Raw genomic sequence first — 24,477 nt, forward strand, 5'->3', positions numbered from 1 at the left:
AATCTATTTGTCCACCTGCACTGGACTCCAAGTTCCCTGAGGAACACTACAGAAACCAAACTATGCTAGTTGCACTAAGGAATTAGTTAAATAATTAATTACCAAGGCACAAATGTCTTCAAAAACAGGACCCAGTGGACCAGCTGCCAAGAGTGAAATGACACCTGACTACTCCCAGCCCAGTCTCAGTGGGTCCTGCCACTCACCTTCCTCCCTGGACTGTGAGCAGGACCTGGCAAACACAGCCAGCAGCAGAGGGCGCAGGGGGACAGACTTAGACACATACACACGCTCTCCACCCCAGATGCACTAAAATCCCTAATTACCAAGAGTAAATCCATCCTTCTGAACCAGCCAGACTTTCTCTGCTTCGTACCATCTGTCCTCAGGAGCCTGAGAGCAAAGATCACAATAAATTAAACCAGGATGACACTGCCCTCTCCCCACCCCTTTGTGAGGGCGAAGCCCTTACATGAGAGTTCTTTGCAGTGTGGTCTGGGATCACCTCAAGCAGAATCTAAGGGGTGGGAGGTGCTTCTTTAACTGCAGATGCACTGGCTCCACCCCTAGCCTTTTGAATAAAATGTCCAAGGTGGGGCCCTGGGAATCTGCATTTTCTGCAATCTACTCCTTATGGGGCCCCAAGTCTGAGAACTACCATGTGGCACTGTAAGCTCAGCCATGAGGGGACAGCTCGCATTCTTGGGATCTCCCTCGTACTATGGAGAATCTCCCCCCAGGACAGGTGCATTGGGGGCCTCAAGATTCCCGCTTGCCAAGGAGGAGGTGTGTGTCCTTTTCTTTGAGCTGGCCACCCCTCTCCAATTCCGTGTCCACCTTCTGTCTCTACCTGTCCACCCCCAGGGGCAAGTCTTTCCCATCCCTCCTCCTCTGGAAGGTCCCACCAACTGCTCCCCCATCCCGGGCTGCAGTCCCCTCACCTGGTCCAAGTCTCCACTCTGGCTTCTCTTGCTCTCCTCCTGTAGGACTGGACCCTCTTGTTTTTCCTGTGTCCGAGCCCCTTCTGCATGGCTCTCCAGAGCAGGTGGCCTGGGTCCTTCCTGTTCCATCTCTAGGGCCTTGGCCCTGTCCTGCTCCCCTCCGCAGGGCTCCTCTGCTTTCTGCCCTCCACTGTCTGGCCAGCTCTCCTTCCCAGCAGCCACTAGGGTCTCCCCACGTGCACCCGCCTCCTTGGGGGCTTCACAGCCATTCTCTGCCTTACTCCCAGACCTCCCTGCCTGCCCAGACGCACCCTGAGGCCTGCGTGCTCTCTCCATGGCTCTGGGAGCCTGCCCAGCCTTCCCCTGCACTTGGTCTCCCTGCTCCGCCTTGATCGGCACTTTGTCCGTCTTCTCCCCCTGACTCAGGGGCATACCTCCTTTGTCCTTCCTCTGGGGACCTTCCCATTTGCTCCTTCTGCCCAGGGAACCTCCCCACTTTTTCACCAGCATTTGGGCCCCGGCCAACTTCCCTTCACCCCCTGCATCCTTGGAGAGAGTCCCCTTTGCTGTCTTGTTTGAGACAAGGTCCCCTCCCTTCTTCTCTGATGTCTTGGGTTGCGCCCCCTCACCTGGCCCCTCTCTGCCCTGGGGCTCATCCCCTCTCAGCCCTTTGGTCTGGGGGGTCCCACCCCCTTTCCCCACTGTGCCTTGATCTTTCTCGCCTCTTGTTAGTAGCACAGTTCCTGCGTCCCCAAGACCCCCAGTCTGGGTCTTCTCAGCCTTTGGGGCTGTGTCCTCAGTGCTGGCCCAGGGACTAGGAGGGGTCCGTGGGCTCTCCCCCTTTCTTCCCCCTCCAGGGTCTGTGGCTGGGGTTGGGGTCTTGCAGGTGGGGACGTCATGGGGCTGGGCCCTCTGCTCTGGCTTGGCTGAGTCCGGGTCCAGCTTGGCCACCATCAGCAATACGTCGCCCCTCCTCACACCCCTCTTGAAGGGCAGGGTTTTTTTGGCTGGAGCCTCACTGGGGCCCGATTCCTGGGGCTTCTCTCCATTGATGGTGGTCATCAGCTCAGGCTCCGTGGTGCTGGCCCCCTCACTCTCCTTGCCCGGAATGTTTGAGTTCTGGGGAGAGCCCGACTGGTTGTCCTGGGAAATTGGTTGGTTTTCAGATTTGGTGCCACTGTTGGACTTGCTGTTGGGTTGGCTAGTGGAAATTTCTGAGGTCTAGGAGAGAGACCATAACCATCCTTAGCTGCTTGCTTACCTGACTGACAGCTTTTTCATTCACTCATTCACCCATTCACCCATTCATTTATTTGTTCACCCAGCCATTCATACATCCAAAGACCCTCAGGCAGCTATGAGATCTGATGAGCATTCCACCAGGCAATGAGCCCAATGCCTGCACCCTGGTTTTTGCTCAGTATCTCAAGAACAAGTGACAGAGTAAAAGGAGAGTGGACTTTGGAGCTCAACAGATTCAACTCCAAATTCAAATCCTAACTTTGCCACTCACAAGCTGTGTGGCCTTAGGTAAATGACCCTCTCTGAGCCTGTTTCCTAATCAATAAAGTGAGGACCAGAGTGGCCTACCATGTGCATGGGCTTGAGGGTTCACGATAATACGATACAGAAACAGTAGCTGCTACTGCTACTGCTGCCGCTGTTATTGTTGTTGTCACTATTATTATTGCCTTGCTTCCTGCTGGGCCAGAAAGGGGTTAGGGAAAGGACTGGGGCCTGTCACCAAAGGACCTATTCTTATTCTAGTCTTGGCTCACATATTTTCCAGCTGCATGACCATGAACAACACCAGCCATCCTCTGAGCTTCAGTTTTCTCCCCTCAGGGCAGGTAGAAACCACCTGACCGTCAGACTTTTTGCAGGACAAGATGTGGAGAAGCACTTTGGAAACCACAGAGAACTGAACAGAGTGGCTGTACTTCCATTGCCCTGGACACTGTACCCTGCCCCCCATACTGGGTGAGGGCCCCGTTTTCTGGCTCTGAGGTCTTGCACTCTTCCCTGACGTAGACATTTAGGCTATATCACATCCACGGGGTCTCCACCACCCACTTCCCCGCCAGGCCCCTTACTGCCTTGTGACGTCAATCCTACCCAGCCCTCCACCCTCAAACCAGGCTAGCTTATGACCTAAAGTGCTCACAGGGCCAGCTTTGCCTCTTGTGGACAGTTCCACCCTGGTCCTGGCTTCACCACCTGCCCTAGTCTGGGTTCTCCCCTCTTGGACCCGGGCTAATGCCAGCCTTCCACACAGCAGAGCCTGGGAACCCAGGGTTCCCCCTCCTCCTGCCCCTGAACCATCCCAGGACCATGCTCACTCCACCCTGCATAGCCTCACATCTGTGTCTCCTTTCCCAAGTCCAGATCTATTTCCAAAATGTCTGAACTGGGAATCCCTTCAATTTACTGCCAGTCATTTCAAACCCAATTAAAAGATTTGGCAGCTGCCCACAGCCTCCCAGAAAATCATTGAACACCACCATCTGCCATTCAGAGCCCTCCACCAGGAGCCCGCACCTCCATTCTTGTTCTCTTGCCTCCATGTATCCCCATGCTTCAGCCCCTCCAGGCATCTCCCACCACACAGACACTTCCCTGCTTCCATGCTTCTGTTCACGCTGAGCTTGCTGCCTAGAGTGCCCTTCCCGTCCTTCACTCACTCGTGCTCTTCTCAGCTTTCTATACCCAGCTCAAATGCCACCACCTCTGAAAATCTCTGCCTGGAGACCTCAATCAGAAACTGTCTCATATAGCCACGATGCCCCAGAGCAGCTCCATGCTAGCTCACCATCTGCAGCAGCAACCACATTGTGTGTCCCACGCTAGCACTGAATTGTACCTCTCTCCTGTTTTAGGTGGTGGATGCCTCCAGAGCACAGTCTGTACTCTCCCCTTCATTAAAATGACAATAATAATGATGATCATAGCTGTCATAGATAGATCCCTTGCAATGAGCCCTACAACACCATTATGCAACATCCTACTTAACCCTGGTAAGAACACAGTGAAGGAGCTTCTGAACTTCTCCCCATTTTACAGATAAGGAAGCAAACACAGAGATGTTAGGCGGCCTGATAGCAAAGACAGAATGTAAAAGCCAGGCAGGCTTCTCTGTGTTAAAGCCAGTGGCTGTAACTTCTGCATTTCATGGCCTTCCTTGTCTTTTTAGGGCTCACTGGAGTCTACGGGGAGATTTTTTTTAAAAAAAAACTGATGCTTTGGCCCTACTCCCAGAGAACTGATGTAGATCAGTGGTCAGGAACCTTTTTGGCTGAGAGAGCCATGAATGCCACATATTTTAAAATGTAATTCCGTGAGAGCCATACAATATGTTTAACACTAAATACAAGTAAATGTGTACATTTTATGTAAGACCAACACTTTTAAAGTACAGTAAGTCTCTGAATTCTTTTTAATAATGTTGTTATGCTGTTGCTAACCAATGATGAATAAAGTACTTCTTACCATTAATGCCACTTCTGGTGCTGCATGGCTTTGCTGATGGCTTTGTAGTCTGGTTGATACGTGGTGAGGTTAAGCTTCAAGCAGGCGTTGAGACTTCCATCCATTAAATGTAATCGTATGTTGGTCTTAACGTTCTCTAGATGTGAGAAAGACTGCTCACATGCATACATAGAGCCAAACATTGTCAGTACAGCAATACTCACATGCTGCAGTGTGTGGTATGTGACGGGAAGCACGTTCCAAGTTTTGACAATCAGCTGGTCCACGGGTTGAAGTTTTTTCATTTCTCCCCACGTGCATTTGCTCGCTAACTCTGCTTGCTGTCGTGCAAGTCTTTCCAAATCTTCATTCAGTGACTTGAACTTATTCACCCACATGTCTGAGGCCTTCAGGTCAGCAGCTTGTAGCTCAAAATCTCTGACGGAGACACTGGGGATGTAACTCAGGTCGGTCCTGTCCACTGCAACACTCGTGTGGGTGGGTGATGAACTTAAAAAGATGAGTGCACTCACAAAATTCTCCAAAGTGCGCTTTGAATGACTGCAGGAGATTAGATGTGAAGCCCGCTAGCTGCTGGAGATCAAGATGTTGAGCAGGGTCATTTGCTTGCATGAATCTTTAAACTCTCCCAGTTTTTCAAAGTGTAGTAAAGGACCTGTTTCAATGTTGGTGATGAAGAGTTCCAGCTTGTTTTCAAATGCAATCATTGCTTGTTGAAGGGATCAGACTGTATTTCCAACGCCTTGCATTTTCACCTTGAGCTGGTTCAGATGTTCAGTCATGTCCACGAGATAATAGAACTTCAAGAGCCACTCAGTGTTAGCTAACTCGGGATGCTTGACGTTTTTCATTTCAAGAAAAGTCCAGATTTCGCTCAGACAAGCCGCGAAATGGCTGAGCACCTTCCCTCTTGACAACCAACGCACATTGCTGTGCAGAAGCAGACCAGGACAATTATTCCCAACTTCATGCAGCAGTGTTTTAAACTGGCGATCATTCAAGCTCGGGCAACAATAAAGTTGACCATCCAAATGACCAGTGACATCACCTCACCAAGCTGCTCGCCACACATCTGAGCACAAAGCACCTCCTGATGTAGGATGCTGTGAAACCTTAGGATGGGTCTCTTTTCATGTTCACAAAGAAGCGCTAGGAATCCTCTGTTTTTCCCCACTATGCATGGAGCAGCATCAGTACACACTGAAATAAGTTTATCCATCGGTAGATTTTTTTTTTAGCGAACTCAGTGAAAGACTTGAATCCTCTCCTCTTGTTGTCTCTTTCATAGCCAAAACAGCAAGACTTTCCTCATGTAGTGTGTCACCGACAGCATACTTTGCAATCATGCTGAACTGGGATAAATGGCTTACATCTGTTGACTCATCCAAAGCGAGAGAAAAGAATGGTGCTGCATTTATGTACTTCACTTGTGTTGCCTCAATTTGATTTGCCATCATGATGGTACAATTGTGAACCATTCTTGCCAACAGAGGCATGTCTTTTATTCATTTGATTATTTTGTCTTTATCTGAAAAGTCATCAAAAAGTTCATTGGCAACATCAAGCATGAACGTTTTGGCATACTCCTATCTGTGAATGGCTTTCTGTTTCTCACAATTGCAAAGCACCAGCAAAGCTAGCCGAATTCCAGTCACCTTGTTGGGTCCAAACATGGAGTTGCTGCTGACTAGCTTGCACTCTGCACAGTAGCTCTTGACATGCTTTCTTCCTGCTGTCTCCCGCTAGATATTTTGATGCAAATGTAGTATGGCATGTGTTGAAGTGCCGCTTTATATTTGACCGTTTCATTGATGCAATTTTATCACTGCATATTAGACACACTGCAGAACCTGCTCTCTCCACAAAGGCAAATTCCTCTGTCCATTCCTGCTGAAAAGTACGATATTCCTCATCTTTTTTCTTTTAGCCATCTTCTTCGTCAAATGGGTTTCTGTAATTAGCTAGCTGACTACTTGATTAAAAGGAGGGAAATTTACTTCCTGACCTCACTACGACCCGTGTACATTACGCATTATCCAATAAAAATTTGGTGTTGTCCCAGAGGATAGCTGTGATCGGCTCCAGCCACCCACAACCATGAACATGAGCAGTAGGAAATGAATGGATTGTTATACATGAGAATGTTTTATATTTTAATGTTATTATTTTTTTTATTAAAGATTTGTCTGTGAGCCAGATGCAGCCATCAAAAGAGCCATAGGTTCCCAACCCTTGATGTAGATGGTCCAGGTTATGGCCCCCCAGGTGATTCCAACATGCAACCAGGACTAAGAACCCCCACCTTAGAGCCCAGGACCTGTGGCTCAGTCTGACCTTCTGCAGCCGGCAGGACATTGCCTTGGAAAGGGGATTGGCTCCACTTGGCAAATCTCAGCACTGTCTACACCAGTTTGAAAAGTGAGTCAGTGCCTTATTTTTAACCAAACCACTGCAGAGGAGACTTACGGGGGGGGGGGGCAAGTAAAACAACCAGTCCCACCCTCCTTCCCCCACCGCTCCCCAAAGGAAGAGAGTTCATTGGGCAGGAGGGCGGGGGGGGGGGGGGAGTTCGGATTGATTATCTTTCTTCCATACACACCAAAGCCCTCGGCCCTCTGCAGCTTCCATAGCACCTGGGAGAAGCAGCACCTCTAGAAACTCACAGCACATCCATTTTACAGATGAGCAAACTGAGGCCAAGACAGGGGAAGGGATTTGGCCTGAACCACAGAGAGTGGTGAGGCCAAAGCTGGAACCCAGTTCTCCTGACATTCTATACCAGGGGTAGTCAACCTTTTTATACCTACCGCACACTTTTGTATCTCTGCTAGTAGTAACATTTTCTAACTGCCCACCGGTTCCACAGTAATGGTGATTTATAAAGTAGGGAAGTAACTTTACTTTATAAAATTTATAAAGCAGAGTTACAGCAAGTTAAAGCATATAATAATAATTACTTACCAAGTACTTAATGTCGGATTTTTGCTAAGTTTGGCAGAATAAATCTTTATAAAACAACTTACTATAGTTAAATCTATCTTTTTATTTATACTTTGGTTGTTCCGCTACCGCCCACCATGAAAGCTGGAACGCCCACTAGTGGGCGGTAGGGACCAGGTTGACTACCACTGTTCTATACAGTCTCTCTCTGCCAGAGTATTTTTCTGGCCTCTCCCTGTCCCTCACTAGTTGGCTGGTCCTAGGAACACCAAGTCACCGCCCTGAGCCTCACCTTCCATCCCTGCAAAATGGTGATGGAGCTAATGCTGCTTGCAACAATGATATGAGGACCAAGTGAGACAGAGCTTCTGGGCTGAAGAGAGCATCCTGAGTTATTTACTGATTGGGGCAAGAAAATTAAATTGCCAAGAGCCAGCCATAGCTGTCTGCTTTGCGGAAAGCATGGCCTGAGGCTGCCCTGCTCCACGCTCAGGAGCATCTTGGCCCATGGTCCAGACATCTGTTGTGGTTAGAGGCCTGTCCATCCTGCATCTTGGCTCTGAGTCACCATCCCAGCCCAGCGGTGAGTTTGTCCCCAGCTCAGCTCTGCTTCTTCACATGTGCACAGTGATGCCAGCGTGTCCTGCATGCTCCTGGAGCTCTTTCCTCCCCAGGCCTCTGTGACCACCACCTCACTCCCCAAACTGGCCCTTCCCCCAGGCAGCTCACCAGAGCAGGGAACACACAGACTCTCACCTAGGCTCTGCCTTTTTCTGGCCTCATGACCTTGAGCAAGTCTCTCGACCTCTCTCTGAGCCTCAGTCTCCACCTCTAATAAGTGGGTATAATCTGACCACCTCAACACTGCACAGGTTTCACAGAAGCACGTGAGCAGCAAAGTGAACACTGTCCCGTCATAAATGGCACCCAGTAACATTTCAGTGGCACCTGACAACAGCTATGGGGGTCAACTTTGACTCCCACAGAGCCTGTCCTTCCCATTACCCACCCCTGCAAAGGAGTGTGTCAGCAGCTGCTGCTGTTCAGCTGCCGGAGGACTTCTCTGAAGCAGCCAAGTCATTGTAATTGGACAGGTGCAGCCACGCGGGGGCCGGCCCAGCAAACAACAGCTGAAGGGGTGCGGGAGGCAGAGCCAGGATGGCCCCTGGGCTCCAACCAACAGGGGGTCCTGCAGATATCACTGCAGCATCCATCCCACTTCAAGGGGCACTGGAGACACATGAGGAGATGCCAGTTTTGCCTAACACAGGTAGACTAGTTCCAGAAATACACTATTTGAGCTGGGTTTTGAAGGATGTACACGAGTTCAATAGCTCAAGATAAAAAGAAGAAGAAGAAGAACATTCCTCTCGGTATACTGTGCTCTAAGCCTACCTCCCCAGTGTCTTGCCCCATCAACCTGTCCAGGTTCCCTGGCTAAGGAGCTGGGGGAAGGGAGAGAGACAGCACTGGCCACCAACAGGAATAAATCTGCAAGTCCCTAAAGCATAGGTAGTGCATCTCGGCCAACAACTGCAGCTGCGCTATTCAGTACAATTAAGGGTTTTTAGTAGATACCAACCAATCAGAAGGGAAGCCCGCTGGAGCAGGGCACTGAAGTCCCGACCTGTGCCACGCAGTAACCCTTTAATCACTGGTCTGTGGCCATTCCGAGAGACTAAGGGAAGGTCCCCAGGTAAGTATAACAGCTGGGTGGTCCTTGGGGGGCTTGGGGTCATGAAAAGGCTTCAATATTTTAACAACCAATACAGCTATCACCAGCAAGTACCAACTGAATATCTTTTCTGCCCACATTAAATTGAGCTAACCATACACCCTGAGCTAATACCTAGGTTTCACTTTCTGCAAAAGCAGAATCAGATGATGCCCACAATCATACATACATCAACTAATACCACTCATTCGTTCATTAAACGAACATGCTGAACACTCTCTATGGACAAAGTACGAATAGAGCTACTCAAGATACAAAGTTGAATGAGACAGACAGTTGTTGCTCTTGAGGAATTCCTAGCCAAATAAATCAGACGATCAAGTAATAACTATGCCGACCACAATTAAGACAGGCACTGAGGGTGCAGTGGGGATCAGAGGAAGGAAGGTGATGGGAGAGCTTCCCAAAAATGTACTATGTAAGCTGGGTTTTGAAGGATGCAGAGGAGTTCAACAGGTCAAACTAAAAATAGGAAAAAGTAGGGGTAGCAGAAGCAAAGGCATAATGGCAGGTGACCCAGAGGAAGCTCCCAGGACAGGGTGGTGGGTATTGGCAGGCACCTGGCCCCCTTCCTTCAGGGCCTCTTACCTCTTGCTCGGGAGAGGTGAGCACTGCCTCTTTCTTCTTCCTTGCTTCCTTGGACTCTTTCTCAGTCTCCCGGACCAGCTGCCTAATGAAGCCGCCTGGGATGACAGAGAAAAGGGGAGGGGGAGAGGATGGTGGCGGGGTCTTGTCCTCTTCCCGAATCTGTTTTTGCAGAAGCAAGAAAGAAAAGAGCTCAGTGATTGAACCAACAGGAGCAGGTTGCCCTTTAATTTGCAAAGAAGCCTGGGAGGGGGCCAAGGTGGACATATATGACCAAGCCCATGTAAGAGAGGCCAGGGCAAAGCAGGGGAGGCTCGGCAGGGAACCGGGAGTGGACAACGTGTGACAGTGGGATGTATGAGCAGCAGAGGTTACTCCAGCCAATGTGATTTCTGCCTGGACTGAGTTTCCGCATAATAGGAATTTGGACGGTCAAGGCCACGGGTTCTCTTCCTTGAGGTCGGACAGACCCAACTCTAAAAGGACCTCTCCAAAAGGAGCTTTTCTAGTTTGCAGAAGGGGCTGGATCACAGGGAACCATCCAGTTTGTATTTAACAGATTAATCAATTAATTAATCACATAACCACTTAACTGTGTCAGGAACAAGGCAAAGTAGGGAAAGGCTCACAGCCATGATTTATATAAGGCTCCAACCTTCTGACTTCAGCCCACTCCACAGACCCTGTGCTGCGGCTTCTTATTGGGCCCTAAACAAGGACCTGGGCAGCCAGGGGCTCCTCAACACCAGGCCCTAATGCTGGCAGGCTGGACACCAGCATTTTACCCAGAAACATGGCCCAGACCAGAGTTGACTGGCATTGGGGTGCAGTTAAGGCCACTTCCTTGGCCACCGCAACCTTGGGGGCTGAGGTACGGGGACTGGCCCTGGCCCCCAGGTTGTGTCTTTAACCAGTATTACTGTGACAGCTCACAAGGAAATAAAAATCTTTCTGCAGAAGAGCTTCACACTGGTTTAAAATAAGCTCCTTATCAAAGTCCCCTGCGTGTGGCTGGCAAAGACGTGACCTCTGCAGCCCAGCTCATAAACAGGGGCTCCAAAGAAGATCAGGCTGGGACACAGAGCAGAGGCCACAGGATAAGGCTGTCGATGCAGACAGTTGCCCAGTTAGAGAAGCAGGGGACATGTGAGGCTAGGCTCACGCTTACACCACACCTCTCCCTCTCTGTGCAGGCTGAAACCCACGCGAGTGTCATTCTTAAGGCACACTCAGCTGGTGCAAACGCTGCTTCTTTCAGGAATATTCTCAATACTACACTCGATCAGTCGGGGGGGGGGGAACAGCCAGACAGGAGGTTCCCCCCACCCGGCCCCTCGGCCTCCCAGTCATCCAGCCCCAAGCATGAGGGTGGGATGAGGGGTAGAGGAGATAGCAGTCATCAGAGAAAGAGGCAGCCCTTCCGGGTGTCTTGTAAGAAATACAAAAGAGAGAAGAGGGATAACTGGGGATAAGGGCCCCTTTCCAGTTTCCCATGGTGACAAAGGCAGAATCCAGAGACACCCATTCCCATGGCACAAGCCTGGCAGCCAGCAGCTCCGTCTCTGCCCCACCACCCACACTCTTCCTCCCACACCAGCTCCTGTGTTCATCAAAACTGCCATGAGGGTGGAGACGGGACAGCTGGTCTAGCCCCCTTCCCCCACTGCCAGCTGAGGAACAGGAATGAGGAGACAGTCCTGCATGGAATCGAGGGCGTGGTCACTAGTGACCAGCTGGGTGGGACAGGTCAAGGCTAAGCCAGCCGGCTGCGGCTGGGAGAAGATGGAAGATGGGACTGGACGTGCTATATTGAGGCACTGGATGTCACTGTGCCCGAGGTGGGAGGGCAGCCTGGGCCATCCATGCTGTGATGGGTACTACAGCTGCAGCCCGAGCCCCAGCGTTACTTTCCTTCTGCTCCCACAGGGCGAGGCGTGACGAGATGGCCATGCTGAGACAGTGCCGGGGCCAGCGGATGGGATGAGATGAGATGGAGCTCTCTGAGACAGCACGGAATGGGCTACAGACACACACAGCACACCAGGTGGATGGACACAGGCTGCTACAGACACGTGGTGGGAGGAGAAGAGAGAGACAGGTTAGCTCACAGACACCTCCCCACTCCTACCCCCACCAACGCTACACAGCCAGGCACCACTAGTCCTGTGCGCCTGGGAAGAATATGGTCAGACAGAAGCAGCTGCTGGCTATGAAGCGGACAGTGCCCTGAAATCCTTTTCCTCTTGACCCCGCATGGTAACTTTTAATTGAAATATAACACACAATCAGAAAGGTACACGATCATAAGTGTCCATAGCTTAGCAGCTCTCACATAAACAACATACCTATATATCCAGCACTCTTGTCATATTATTTTTTTATTCTTCTATTTTATGTATTATTCTATTTTATTTTATCATTTTCTTTTATTTTTAAATTTTTTAATATTTTATTTTAAACTATATTACAAATAATTTTGATTAAATGATTAAAAATAAATTTTAATTAAATAAAATGTAAAACATTGGTAGTAATTATAACTTGTTAAAAATATTTATAGTCAAATACAATTTGAGTTAAAATATTATTTAAGTAGAATTGTGCACCTGAAACTGGTATAATTTTGTTAACCAGTGTCACTCAGTTAAAAAAAGAAAAAGGAAAGTTAAAGTGGAATCAGGTTGGAAAATAAAATATTATTTTATTTAGAAGTTCAAAGACTGGAGAATCTAATCTATGGTGATGGAGGTCAGAAAAGTGTTAGCTCGGTTTGGGGAGGGGCGCCAGGGACCTCCTGAGGTGATGGACATGTCCTAGACTTTCTAAATAAAGCTTTTTAAGAATAAAAATAAAGAAATGTCCTGTATCTTGATCTGGGGGATGACTACACAAAACAGCATATGTAAATATCCATCTACCTGTACAATTAAGATAGAATATTTTACTCTATGTAAATCAAATCTCCATTCAAAACGTAAACAGGCCACGGCCAGCCCCCTTGACCCTCCCTCATGCCTTCTTCTAGTGACTGTTCCCCCAAGGACAGCCACCACCCTGACTTCTTTTTTTTTTGTATTTTTCTGAAGCTGGAAATGGGGAGAGACAGTCAGACAGACTCCCGCATGCGCCCGACTGGGATCCACCCTGCACGCCCACCAGGGGCGATGCTCTGCCCACCAGGGGGCGGTGCTCTGCCCCTCCAGAGCGTCACTCTGCCGCAACCAGAGCCACTCTAGCGCCTGGGGCAGAGGCCAAGGAGCCATCCCCAGCGCCAGGGCCATCTTTGCTCCAATGGAGCCTTGTCTGCGGGAGGGGAAGAGAGAGACAGAGAGGAAGGAGGGGCGGGGGTGGAGAAGCAAATGGACACTTCTCCTGTGTGCCCTGGGCGGGAATCGAACCCGGGTCCCCCGCACGCCAGGTCGACGCTCTACCGCTGAGCCAACCGGCCAGGGCCTTCCCCTCACTTCTGATACCATAAAACAGTGCCTTTTCCATTTGTGAGGAAGCAGCTGGCTGCACAGGTTGACTATGCAAATGAGGAAAGGGTCACTTGGATTAAGGCAATTCATTGACCCAGCACTCTGGGGGGACAATGAGGCTTATTTAGCATCCTATGGAGAGCAGTATCAAATGTTCATAACTTTTGGTCTAAAAAAGTCCTCTTCTGAAAACGAGTTTGAGGAAGTAATCCTAAACCAGAAAATGTCCTCACTGTGCTGACTGTAGTGCCAAAAAAGTAAATAAATAAAGACACAGCCCAAGTGTCCAATAACTAGAGAATGTCAAATAAATTAAAGCCTATCTAACTCAAAGACATATTATGAATTCACTGAAAGGGTATCTAGGAAACATGTTAAGATAGGTATATTGGGGTATAAACTCTATTCCAGGCATAAAATTTGCCCATTTTAACTACGTAATTTGATGATTTTTGACAAATGTAGTCTTAAAAATAAATGTAGAAGATTTTTGCAACCATCTCCACAATCCCATCACCCCCAAAAGACCCTTCACGTTCATGTGAATGAAGTCACTCGCTGTTCCCACCCTCAGCCCCAGGCAACCAGTCTTGGACTTTCTCCTGCGATAGCCTGCCCTTTCTGGGCATTTGATATAAATGGGATCAGAAAGTGCGTCTGGCTCCTTTCATTTTGCATGATGTTTCTGAGGTTCATCAACATTGTCGTCTACATCAGTGCTCAAGCCTTTCTGTGTTGCTAAACAGTGTTCTATTGTATGAAGGGGCCACATCTCTGGCTCTCCATTCACCAGTTGATGGACACTTGGGTTGTGTCCAATGTGGGCCCATTATGAATAATGCTGCTAGGAACAGTCCTGGAAATCTTAGTGTGCCCATCTGCTTCCACTTCCTTTAGGCAGATTCTGAAGAGTGGCATGGCGAGGTCACAGGATGACTTTATGTTTGTGACTTGTTGGGAAAGAACCAGCTGGTTTTCCAAAGTGGCTGCACTATTTCCCACCCAACCTGCAGTGCAGGAGGCTTGCAGGAAGCATCGGAAGTAACTTGAGGGGGGTGGGGAGTTCTTGTTGCCTTATAACGAAGAAAAGCACAGTGTAAAACTGCACACACAAAAACCATCCAAAATGTGCAAATAAACAACCAAGATCTTGGAATAAGTCTCTTTCCTCTCTCCCTTGTAACTCAGAGGGCATTGTCCCTCAAGATCCCTCCCAGCCCCCTTTTAGAAGACGCCACCCCACTCCTCGCTGTCAGAGTCACTGTCATCCAAGAGTGCTGGAACGCTTTTCGGCCTCTGAGTTACCACTTTCATGACTTAGGCATACGAAGATGCCTTCTGCAGCGTTCAAAGCGCACCCTCTTCACGCAGGGGCGACAGCACATCCCGGAAGCTGGGGAAGCGGCCCTGGCAGGACCCCAGGGCATGTTAAAATCAGTTCTCATCTCTCGAGAACTCACTGTGTACATCCCTTCCCAACTCTGCGCCTGGTGGTGTCCCGTTAGCAGCTTATAATCAACCCTGGGAGTGTGTGCACCACAGAAGCTGGCAAGTGCTCTACAGATCAGGGTTTTTACTCAAGGAGCTGGCCGTCAAACGTTTATCAGGACAACACTAGCTGAGACCACAGCACTCCGACAGAGCCTAGCGTGGAGGGAATCTCAAGATCAAAAATCCAAGAAGCTTTCAGCTCTGATGAGGTCACGTGCGCCATGAGAAAACCCTGGAAACGTGTCCAAGTGCAAACAGCCATGTTGCTTGGCTTAAGGAAAAGCCCCACAATGTGGGCTCTTCAGCCTGCAAAGGCATGGGAGAGGAAAATGATTTGCGGAAGGCCAGATCTCTGGGGAAAGGGGCTGCAGGAGAGGAGGAAGCCAAAAGACCCTTCCCCATTCACCCCCCTGGGAGGCACGGGAGACGCAGAGTGCCGGCACAGCCAGAATCCACCTACGCGCCTGGGGAGCAGAGCCCGGGTTATGAATAGGCCTGACGTGAGGTGGCTGCCTGGCCCCAGCCCCCCTTCCCATCCAGCCCAGGCCTGGCTTGGTCAGTGGCTGCTTCCCAAGAATCACCCTCAGCTTCAAGGCTCCAGAGGGGGGAATCCTGGCTGTCCGTCCAGGCTGTCCTCAACTGGGACTGCGGGCCGTTCCCAGAGGACATGGATGGCAGTGAGAAGGAGCTCACTGTCTGTCCTTCACTCCCCGCATCCTGTCCCTCAGAGGCACCAGGCCAGCCCCACTGACCCTGGGGCCCGGAGCCAATCCTACCGGGCAGCTTTGTCAAGCCTTAATTTAAGCAAGTGTTCTTACCACCACACTCCCTTCCAGACCTGAAATTCACACCTGCCTCATCAGCTGCTGTTTTAAGCCCATGAGGAGGCCCCAGAAGCTCAGAATTCATGGTATAAAGTCTTGAGTCTCCCCTAAAGGGTGAGGGAGGCTGGTGAAAGGAAAGGCAACCCCAGGGACAGCTTGAAACCATTTTACACACACACAGGCTGGATGTGAGTGACCCCATAGGACCCTCAAGGCTTTCCCGTCACCCACCCAGTGGCCAGTACTGACCCAGTGGCCAGTCCTGCAGGGACCTCACCTGTCTCATAGAACAAATTGCCAAGTCTTTAAAGAGGCCTCCAGGCCCTCATGACCACCTGCCTTCACACCTCTCCCCCTTGCCTCTCCACTTCAGTGACACTGACCTCCTGGTTGCAACCTTCCATACAGGTTTCCAACCTCAAGGCTTTATACATGCTGTTCCCTCTGCTTCGAATGCTTTTCCTTGTGCATGGCTCACATCTCCACCTCCTTCAAGTCTTTGCTCAGAATCACCTTCTCAGTGATTCCTCCTTTGCCATCCTATTTAAATCGCAGCATCGCCCTCCACCCCTCCCACCCTATTCTAGGACTCCCTGCAGCATTTAATCACTGTCTTTCATGCTATGTATTTTTTTTGTTTGTTTGTTTAGTTTGACTCTCCCTGCTAAACATGGCCTAAGGGGCACAATTTCCATTTGTTCTGTTCGCTTATGTAGCCCCAGAGCCCAGAACACATTCTTATCGCTTAACAAATATTTGTTGAATGGATGAGTGAATGATCAAATATATTAATAATTAGGAGTGACACTGAGAAGGGACAGAGAAGGTAGTTGGCAGCAAGTCGGTGGCAGGGATTTCTGATGTCCTCTTGTGCTGTCTGCATTTGCATATAGGGGACCACATGTTATCATGAGTCAAGTTCCTGTCCTTCCACCATATTACCCTGTGGGACCCTGGGAAGTTCTCTGAGCTTCAGTTTTCTCAGCTGTTAAATGGGAGGAGGACACTCACATACTAAGCAGGTGTTTGAGTGCTGTTAACTACTCTGAATCACTATTTTCATTTGACACCATGGTCGAAGCTGCATAGAGACCCATCCCAGGGTGGTTCACTGACATTAGGGAGAACCTCCTACGTGCCAAGCACTGAGATAGCTCCTTACACCTAAATTGTTCCTAGCCCCCTTAATTCCTCCTGGACCTTGAATTCTCTTAAAAATCTGTTGTCACATTTAATTCCCAAGACAGCAGCACCACATGGCTTTCATCACTCCCATTAAGCAGACAGTGACTCAGAAAAGTTGAGGTACTTGTCTAATCTCAAGTCACCCAGCAAGGTCAAGCTGAGACCCACCCACAGGTGTGCCTGGCTCCTCCCAGGCATGCTCAGTTCCACGCTGGTGATAATAAGAGAAGGCCAATCTGGGGCCTCCGGGGTGGGGCTCAGAGGCAACCCGAGTCCTCGTGGCATGTTATAGAACCCTAGGAAATTAGCTCAAGTAGGTACATTCATGAGTGGGGACGGGTGTGCACTGATATTTACTTATTATCTGTTTGGTGTTAGTCATGGGGCTGAGTGTGTCATAGTTTGGAGATGGGGGTTCAAGTCGCTCAAGGTCACACAGGAGTGAGTGCAGGTGACCTGGATGCCTAAATCCCTACTCCTGCTGGGCCATGAGATCTCCACCCTCCTATCCAGGAAGGGAGGCAACAAAGCAGATCTATCAATAATAGTACCACTAAGATCCCTGCATTGCCCTGTACCGAGAACTTGACACATCGTGTCACTTGCTCTTCCTAGCTACCCACTTACAGGGGGGATTCTGTGAGTAGCCCCATCTCAGGAGACTCAGGCAGGGTGGGAGCCTTGCTCCCACACAGGTAGTGGCGGAGCTGCCTCTGGACCCAGGTGGTCTGACTTCAGAGGCTGTGCTCGTGGCCATTAGAGCACATGGGCCTCCCAGCATTCACTCTGTCACTGTCCGGCCCATAACATCTACTCAACAAAAGCTATATTCTTTTCTCATATCCTCCATCTTCATCAGTCTGCTGGCCACCTCCTCCATGACACCCTTGCAGCTTCCTGTCTCCTCCACCCAACCACCCCCATCACCTGACTCTGCTCTGCTGGCCACATGTCTTAGGGCACTATGGGGTCCTTCCTCGTTTCCGTTTTCTCTTAGAATTCTGTCTTGCCCACAGTTTGGCCATGAGTGTGTTTGGTCCCCCAGCTAGCTCACAAGGTACCTGGGGACAGGCACAAGGGGTTGGCCACAGTGAGGACAAATGTGGAGCAGGATGCTCAGCCATTACCAGCTGCTGCCCAGCATCTTGTCTCTCTGATGTCACACTGGAAGCCAGGCACACAGGGGTGGGAAGACAGTGGGGAGAGGAAGATGCCGGAAGAGTGGACAACACTGCCTTCCAAACCTGAGCTGTATGTCTTCTGTTTGCCCTTCAGACACGTCCTCCATCTCTTCTACCTTCTGACTCCTAGGTGGGTGCAGCTAATGGGGCTCACCCGCCAGCAGGGATCAGAGGGCATCTGTGTTCCCAGCCCGGCCCTGCTGGGCGGCCATAGGTTGGCTACCTCCCTGCGCCACAGGAGCCTTCAGGAAGCCCCAGCCACCCGCCACCCGCCACCCGCCACCCGCCACCCGCCACCCTCTCCTGTTCTGGCAGCAGCCCCCTCCCCCGCCTCTGTAGTCCCAGAGAAAGGAACGGCTCCCACGGCTGCAAGTCAGCATGCTACACCATTGTCTGATGAAGGGGTCAACAGATTTTTTTTCTGTAAAGAGCTAGATAAAAGAAGCCCCCCTCCTTCCTTCTTTAGCCCACTCTGTGCTCTAGAGGGCTGACCACTAGCATTGTGACCTCCAGGGCTCCCTTGGTCTGGTTAGTGTCCGAGGATTCAGCTCAATTCTGACACCAGCTACAGGGAGAGAGCACTGGATTCCACAAATGAAGAGCTCCGTCTCACTAAACCATCCTCCACTTCAGACGCCAACTGCAAATCCAGGTTGCTACCTGCACTTTTGCCCAGCCGACCAGCTACAACGGCAACAGCAAGTCCAGGTTGCTACCCACACAGTAGTTCCCCCTTATCCATGGGGGATACATTCCAAGACCCCCGGTGGATGCCTAAAACTATGGAGAGTACCAAAACATATATATATATATATATATATATACACACACACACACACACACACATACACACTATTTTTTCTCATACATACATGCCTTTCCATGGGAAATATTTTACTACTTTTCTTTGGCTAACCTGAATGACCAGCATTGTTGTTCTTGAGCTTTGGGGACATTACTAAGTAAAATAAGGGTGACCTGAACACAAGCACTGAGATACTTCCGAGACAGCAGCTCCCGGTAACTGTGCGACTACTACCTGAGGAACCGGGCAAAAGGAGGATGGGCTTCCGGGTGGGCGGAGCAGAACTTTGAGAGACTGCCTCTGCTGACATTGTATCGCAAGATTGGATCACGCAAGATGTCACAAGACTCAGCCCAGTGTTGCATTTAAACTTATAAATCGTTTATCTCTGGAACTTTCCATTTAACATTTTCGAACCACAGGTGACCTGGAGTTATTGAAATCTTATAAAGTGACACCACAGATCAGAGGGGATTTACTGAACTTTTCTGACCAACCAGCTCTAAGTCAGAAGCTCCTGGGACCCTTTCCTTGGGGTTAATTTTCTAGAAAAGCTCTCGTTACTCAGAGAAATGGTGCATACTAGACCACCAGTTTGTTATATATGAGTAGAACTTTGGAAGAGCCAGATGTTAGAGAGGCATAGGGCAAGGTATAGGGAAAGAGTGCTTCGAACAATAAATTATAGAACAATAATAGAACTAAAAAAGTGAGCCGATCCACTTGGATGGAAAAACAAAAATTCCTGGACCCATCAGCCATTCAGCAGCTCTTGGGCAGGTCATAAACCTCTCTGATTCTCCCTTTCCTCCTCCATAACACTGGAACTGTGTCACCCACTTCATTATCCATGGATTAAACCAGGGGTCCCAAACTTTTTACACAGGGGGCCAGTTCACTGTCCCTCAGACCGTTGGAGGGCCGGACTATAAAAAAAACTATGAACAAAACCCTATGCACACTGCACATATCTTATTTTAAAGTAAAAAAACAAAACGGGAATAAATACAATATTTAAAATAAAGAACAAGTAAATTTAAATCAACAAACTGACCAGTATTTCAATGGGAACTATGGGCCTGCTTTTGGCTAATGAGATGGCCAATGTGCTCCTCTCACTGAGCACCAATGAAAGAGGTGCCCCTTCCGGAAGTGCGGCGGGGCCGGATAAATGGCCTCAGGGGGCCATAGTTTGGGGACCCCTGGATTAAACAAAGTAATGGGTGTGGATAGGTTTGTGTTATCTGTCCCTGTGCAACAGTGTTGTGTAATTTATTATCTTAGTTCATGTTGCTTGTTAGATTAGGATACATAGACAAGTCTTTAGCAGAAATGCACCTGGTCCCAGTATCATTTTCAGTCTCCATGACCTTAGGTCACTGAAGCCTTTAAATCTCACTTCCTGACCTGTGAAATGGGGCTAGTAACTTCTGTTTGCACTCACAAGAATAACCAGCATGAATGAGACATTTCATCCCATCGGGCAACTCTCTCTCTCTCTCTCTCTCTCTCTCTCTCTCTTTCTCTCTTCTCTCAAGTCAACAATGAATCCAGTTGCCCTCCATGAAATTGAAACTCAAACCCCAGTTGGTATCCAGCACAGCTGAAAATGCACTCAGTCTTTCATGGGCGGACAGAAATTCCCTCGGGACCCTGGACCTTGACATTCCTGCCTTGCCGAGTGTGCATCGTGGCTGTGTATTGGGTAAACCCATGCAGCCGATTCTCAAGGATCTTTCCTGCCATGCCAGAAACTATAGTTCTTTACAAAGTAATCAGGGAGAGAGGCTCAGTAGGAAGCAGAGCAGAAAAAGAAAATTACAGAGATGCGTGAATCATGCCCCAGAGGGAGTTGTTCATAGAAAGTTATGTAATCCTTTCCTTTGAGGTTTGGAGAATGATGGTGGAAAAGGTTTTGGGGGTGGGGTAAACTGGGGAAATGGGGTCACTATTCCTAAAATGGGGAGCCCACAGGGCTCTCTAAATGCCAGCCTCGAAGTCAGGGGCTGTTCTAAGCCCAGTGCCATCATAACAAGGCGGTATGTCCTTGAGCAAGTTGCCTCCCCTCTCTGTGACCCAGCTGCCCTGTCTGTTCACAGATGGGCTTGGATCTGACAATACCCTTCAACCTTGCCTCAAACCCATGTTCTGCATTTTTCAGATAATTCCATTTCATGGCATTTGAGCATCCAGGGTACCGTGAAAATACTCAGTGGCACTTAATACACATCATGAAGTGGAAGAAGCCAGTCTGTAAAAGCGACAGGCTCTATGATCCCCAGTGTAGAACATTCTGGAAAAGGTACAACCGTGAAGACAGTAAAAAGATCATTAGTTACCACAGTTTAGGGAGGGAGGGGAGGGAAGAGTAGGCAGAGCACAGAGGATTTTTAGGGCAGTGACACTATTGGATATGAGACTACAATGATGGATACGTGTCATTATACATTTGTCCAAACCCGCAAGATGTACACAAAACCACCAAAGAGTGATCCCTGATGTAAACTCTGGGCTTTGGGGGACTACGATGTGCATGTTCATCAGCTGTGACGAATGCACCACTCTGATAGGGGTGTTGAAACGGGAAGCTGTGCCTGTGTGAGGGCAGGGGTGTATGGGAAATCCCTGTATCTTCCCCTCCATTTAGCTGGGAGCCTAAAACTGCTCTAAAAAACAAAGTTTATCAATTAAAAAAAAAATTAAGGACATGCCATACACCACAGCAACTAACGAGCTGCTTAAATCGGACCACTCAGACACAGTTTCTATCTGCTAGGTACAGCAGGGCCCGGTCGAGGGCTATCTCATGGCGGTCTTGCAGAGGCCCAGGCAGAGTTTCTGTTCCTTTGATGGCAAGAGAAGTTTCTGTTTAGCTTTTGGGCCTTCTTTTCTTATCTCAAAATGCCACCAGAAGGGCTTGATCTTTCACCCTGTGACATTTTGCCATAATCAGGCCCTAAGAAAACACCCTGTTTGTGTAATGACCCGATGATCTCGGGCAAGGTGGGCGCTGAGCAGCAGCCCTCTGTGGCTGTACTGGCCCAGGGCCCCGACGTTGGTGGACACCAGAACCGAACGTGAGGTTTTAAGTCTGCAAATTACCAGGCTCACACCTAGACGGTTTAGTAGTTCTGAGATGCACCTGGTAATCTGCATTTCAGAAGGCCCTGGGTGAGGCAGACGCAGGTAGTCAAGGACCTGCACTTGGGAGAACATGGCTCTGGTGTTGAACCCTGGAAGACACCTCTGCGGTGGTCTGACCCCACCCCCTCAGGTGGGGAAGGATTTGTCCAAGGTCACAGAGAGGTCACAGCAAAGCCCAAACTAGGCTAGCTACTCAAGGTGACCAGGCCTGTGTGCAGATGGCACCAAATAGCTATTAATCGGTGACACAGAGACCCTCAAAAATGGGGAGACCAGGAGGTTCCCCTCCTGCACCTGCTCCTCCTCCCCACTTCCTCTCTGTCATTATTTTCTAGCGCTCATCCTCAGTCTACACCACCCAGGCCCTCCATCCAGCCCACCCTGGACAAACTGCCCAGAGATAGGAGATGAAGACCCAGGTCAGTAGCAGAGACAGTCCCCACGGAACCACCATCCTGTCGGGCACTAGAAGCCCGGCTGGGACCCTCAGCCTCCAGGAGCTGGTGCACTGAGCCAGGCAGGCATCCTCCTGGCTGGCCACAAAGTGAAAGTAGCAGCCCAGTTTTCTAGGTCCCGTGGGACAGAAACTCAGTCCCCTGCCGGGTCAAGGCCAGTCTGGGCACTTGGGACCCAGGGGCCTTTTCCCACCTGGCCACCAGAACAGGAAAGCTGCATTCAGGCAGTGGCTCCGAGCCTGCGGCTGGCGAGGTTCTCCTGACTCCGGACCCCTCTCTGTCCCCTCCACCGCCACCACCGAGGCCTGTGAAACGTCTCCATTCAAAGAGAAGCGTGGGAACAGGTTGCGCCGGAGAAAACACCTCCTCTAGGACGGAGGACCAAGTCAGCACCACATGAAATTCAAACCGTGGTCCATGCACCGCCATTCCCCCTCCCCCACGGCGCACATGGCTTCCTTTGGAATAAAAAAAAAAATCACTAGCATTAAGGCTTATTATCCTCAACAGGGTTGGAAAGATGAAAGAGGAAGAGTTTGGCTCCCTGACCATAAACTGACAACCAGAAATCACTGGTCGTTGATGAAAGTAAGAACCCTGAGGTCTGCCGGCTAAGATTCTGCCGTGGAGGTCATCTCATGACTCTAAACATATTTTTAAAAATTATTAGCAAACAGCTGGGTCCCAACAAGGGTAGTAATCCTTAAAAGAGTCTACACCCCAGCATTTTGTTCTAAAATTCTTCCACCACAAAATGCTCTTGTTTTCTAACTAAGAGAGTGACGGGAAGAGAAGGCCGCGGAGCTTGTCCACACCAGAAAGGCCTAAAATAGACTGAAAGGCCGGAGGCCTGCCACCACAGCCCCCAAAAACACATTCTGGAAAATTAAAACTTGCTGATCAGCTCCTAAGGTCCCCATCGTAAAACCCAGGCCGACAATACCTTGTCCACACGAGGCCACAGGTCACAGGAATCACTCCCGCCCAAAAGGTCTCCCCAGGTGGCCACGCAGAGACCCCAGCAAGCTGGCAAAGCTGGGGTGAAGGAAGGACAAATGTCACAGGCACCCCTCCCCAGCTCTCACACACGGCCCCTTCCCTGACTGCTCCTCCCTGTCCCTCCCCCGACCCTCCCTCTGCACCAATGTGATAGCAGCAGCTGAGTCGACAAGTCATTTCTAAAATTAGCCAGTGAGCTCCAGGTCTGGCCAGGAGTCGGCAGCCCGGGGTGGCCGTTGACCAGGCATCGGACGAAGAGCATGGACATATTTGGTGGCACAGTGCAGGGGAGGGGACAGCTCCCGACGCAAACACTTTCTCACCCGTCAGTCCTGTCCCAGCCAGGCCACACTCTCAGACTTCTGTCTCTGCCCCACGCAGGTAACTGGATGCCATAGAAATTGGGCAAGGAGAGCCCGGGATCTCCATTACAGCTAGATTTTGAAAGGAAATAACGTGGACTAATGCTGCTGCCTCTTAAGTCAACAATCCGTGCATGCACCTGTGCCCAATAACGAGGCAGCAGTCACCACGCACCAGACACCAGCCTATGGGCTGCAATGGACTCATTTACTATTCCTCTGTAGTAGGGCTTCCCGGTGCCCATTTGACGTAAAGGGAAACTGAGGCTGTGGAGAGCCAGGATTTGCACCCAGGCAGTGTCGGCCCAGAGGGCACAGCCTTAAACACGACACCAAACCAGATACCATAAAAACTGCTTCCTCCATTGCCTAGAAGGAGAAACGTCGGGACTTCAACAGCTAAAGGATAGCGTGCAGGTCCACACAGCAAGGGGGGGTGGGTAGAGCCAGGGCTCAAATCTAGGTCTTTCCGACTCGAAAGCCCAGTCATCTGAATGTGACACACTGCTTGTCTTAAGAAACATTTCAGCTCTGGCCGGGTAGCTCATTGGTTAGAGCGTCGTCTTACTACACCAAGGTTGCAGGTTCAATCCCCAGTCAGGGCACATACAGGAGTCAACCAAGGAATGCATAAACAAGTGGAACAACAGATTGATGTTTCTCTCTCTCTCTCTCTCAAATCAATAAATAAAAAATAAACAAAAGAATCATTTCAGCCAGCAACATAGGGGTGCCATTTCTTCCCTTCCGTATCGGGTGCAGCAGGTCCCCAGGTGGGGTGCGATAGGACTTGACCTTGGCTGTTGACCCAGCAGCAAAGACAGAGGAAGGGGTCCATCCTGCTGGGGCCCGTGTTGCCACTGCC

General features: G+C 49.9%; 1 protein-coding gene across 1 annotated transcript in view; it reads right to left on the minus strand.

The window, feature by feature from the left end:
* Nucleotides 1–23,323, minus strand: part of MYO18B (myosin XVIIIB) — a 238,619-nt gene extending 215,296 nt beyond the window's left edge. The window contains exons 1-5 of the mRNA XM_066260272.1: nucleotides 23,195–23,323; nucleotides 11,599–11,749; nucleotides 9,691–9,849; nucleotides 942–2,162; nucleotides 327–393 (exon numbers count right to left, since the gene is read on the minus strand). Coding sequence (XP_066116369.1) covers nucleotides 327–393; nucleotides 942–2,162; nucleotides 9,691–9,849; nucleotides 11,599–11,637 — 1,486 coding nt within the window. The 5' untranslated portion in view covers nucleotides 11,638–11,749; nucleotides 23,195–23,323. The remainder of the gene's footprint in view (nucleotides 1–326; nucleotides 394–941; nucleotides 2,163–9,690; nucleotides 9,850–11,598; nucleotides 11,750–23,194) is intronic.
* Between the last annotated feature and the right edge of the window lie 1,154 nt (nucleotides 23,324–24,477).

Source organism: Saccopteryx bilineata, chromosome 2 (assembly GCF_036850765.1).
Source record: "Saccopteryx bilineata isolate mSacBil1 chromosome 2, mSacBil1_pri_phased_curated, whole genome shotgun sequence".
Taxonomy (NCBI): Eukaryota; Metazoa; Chordata; class Mammalia; order Chiroptera; family Emballonuridae; genus Saccopteryx; species Saccopteryx bilineata.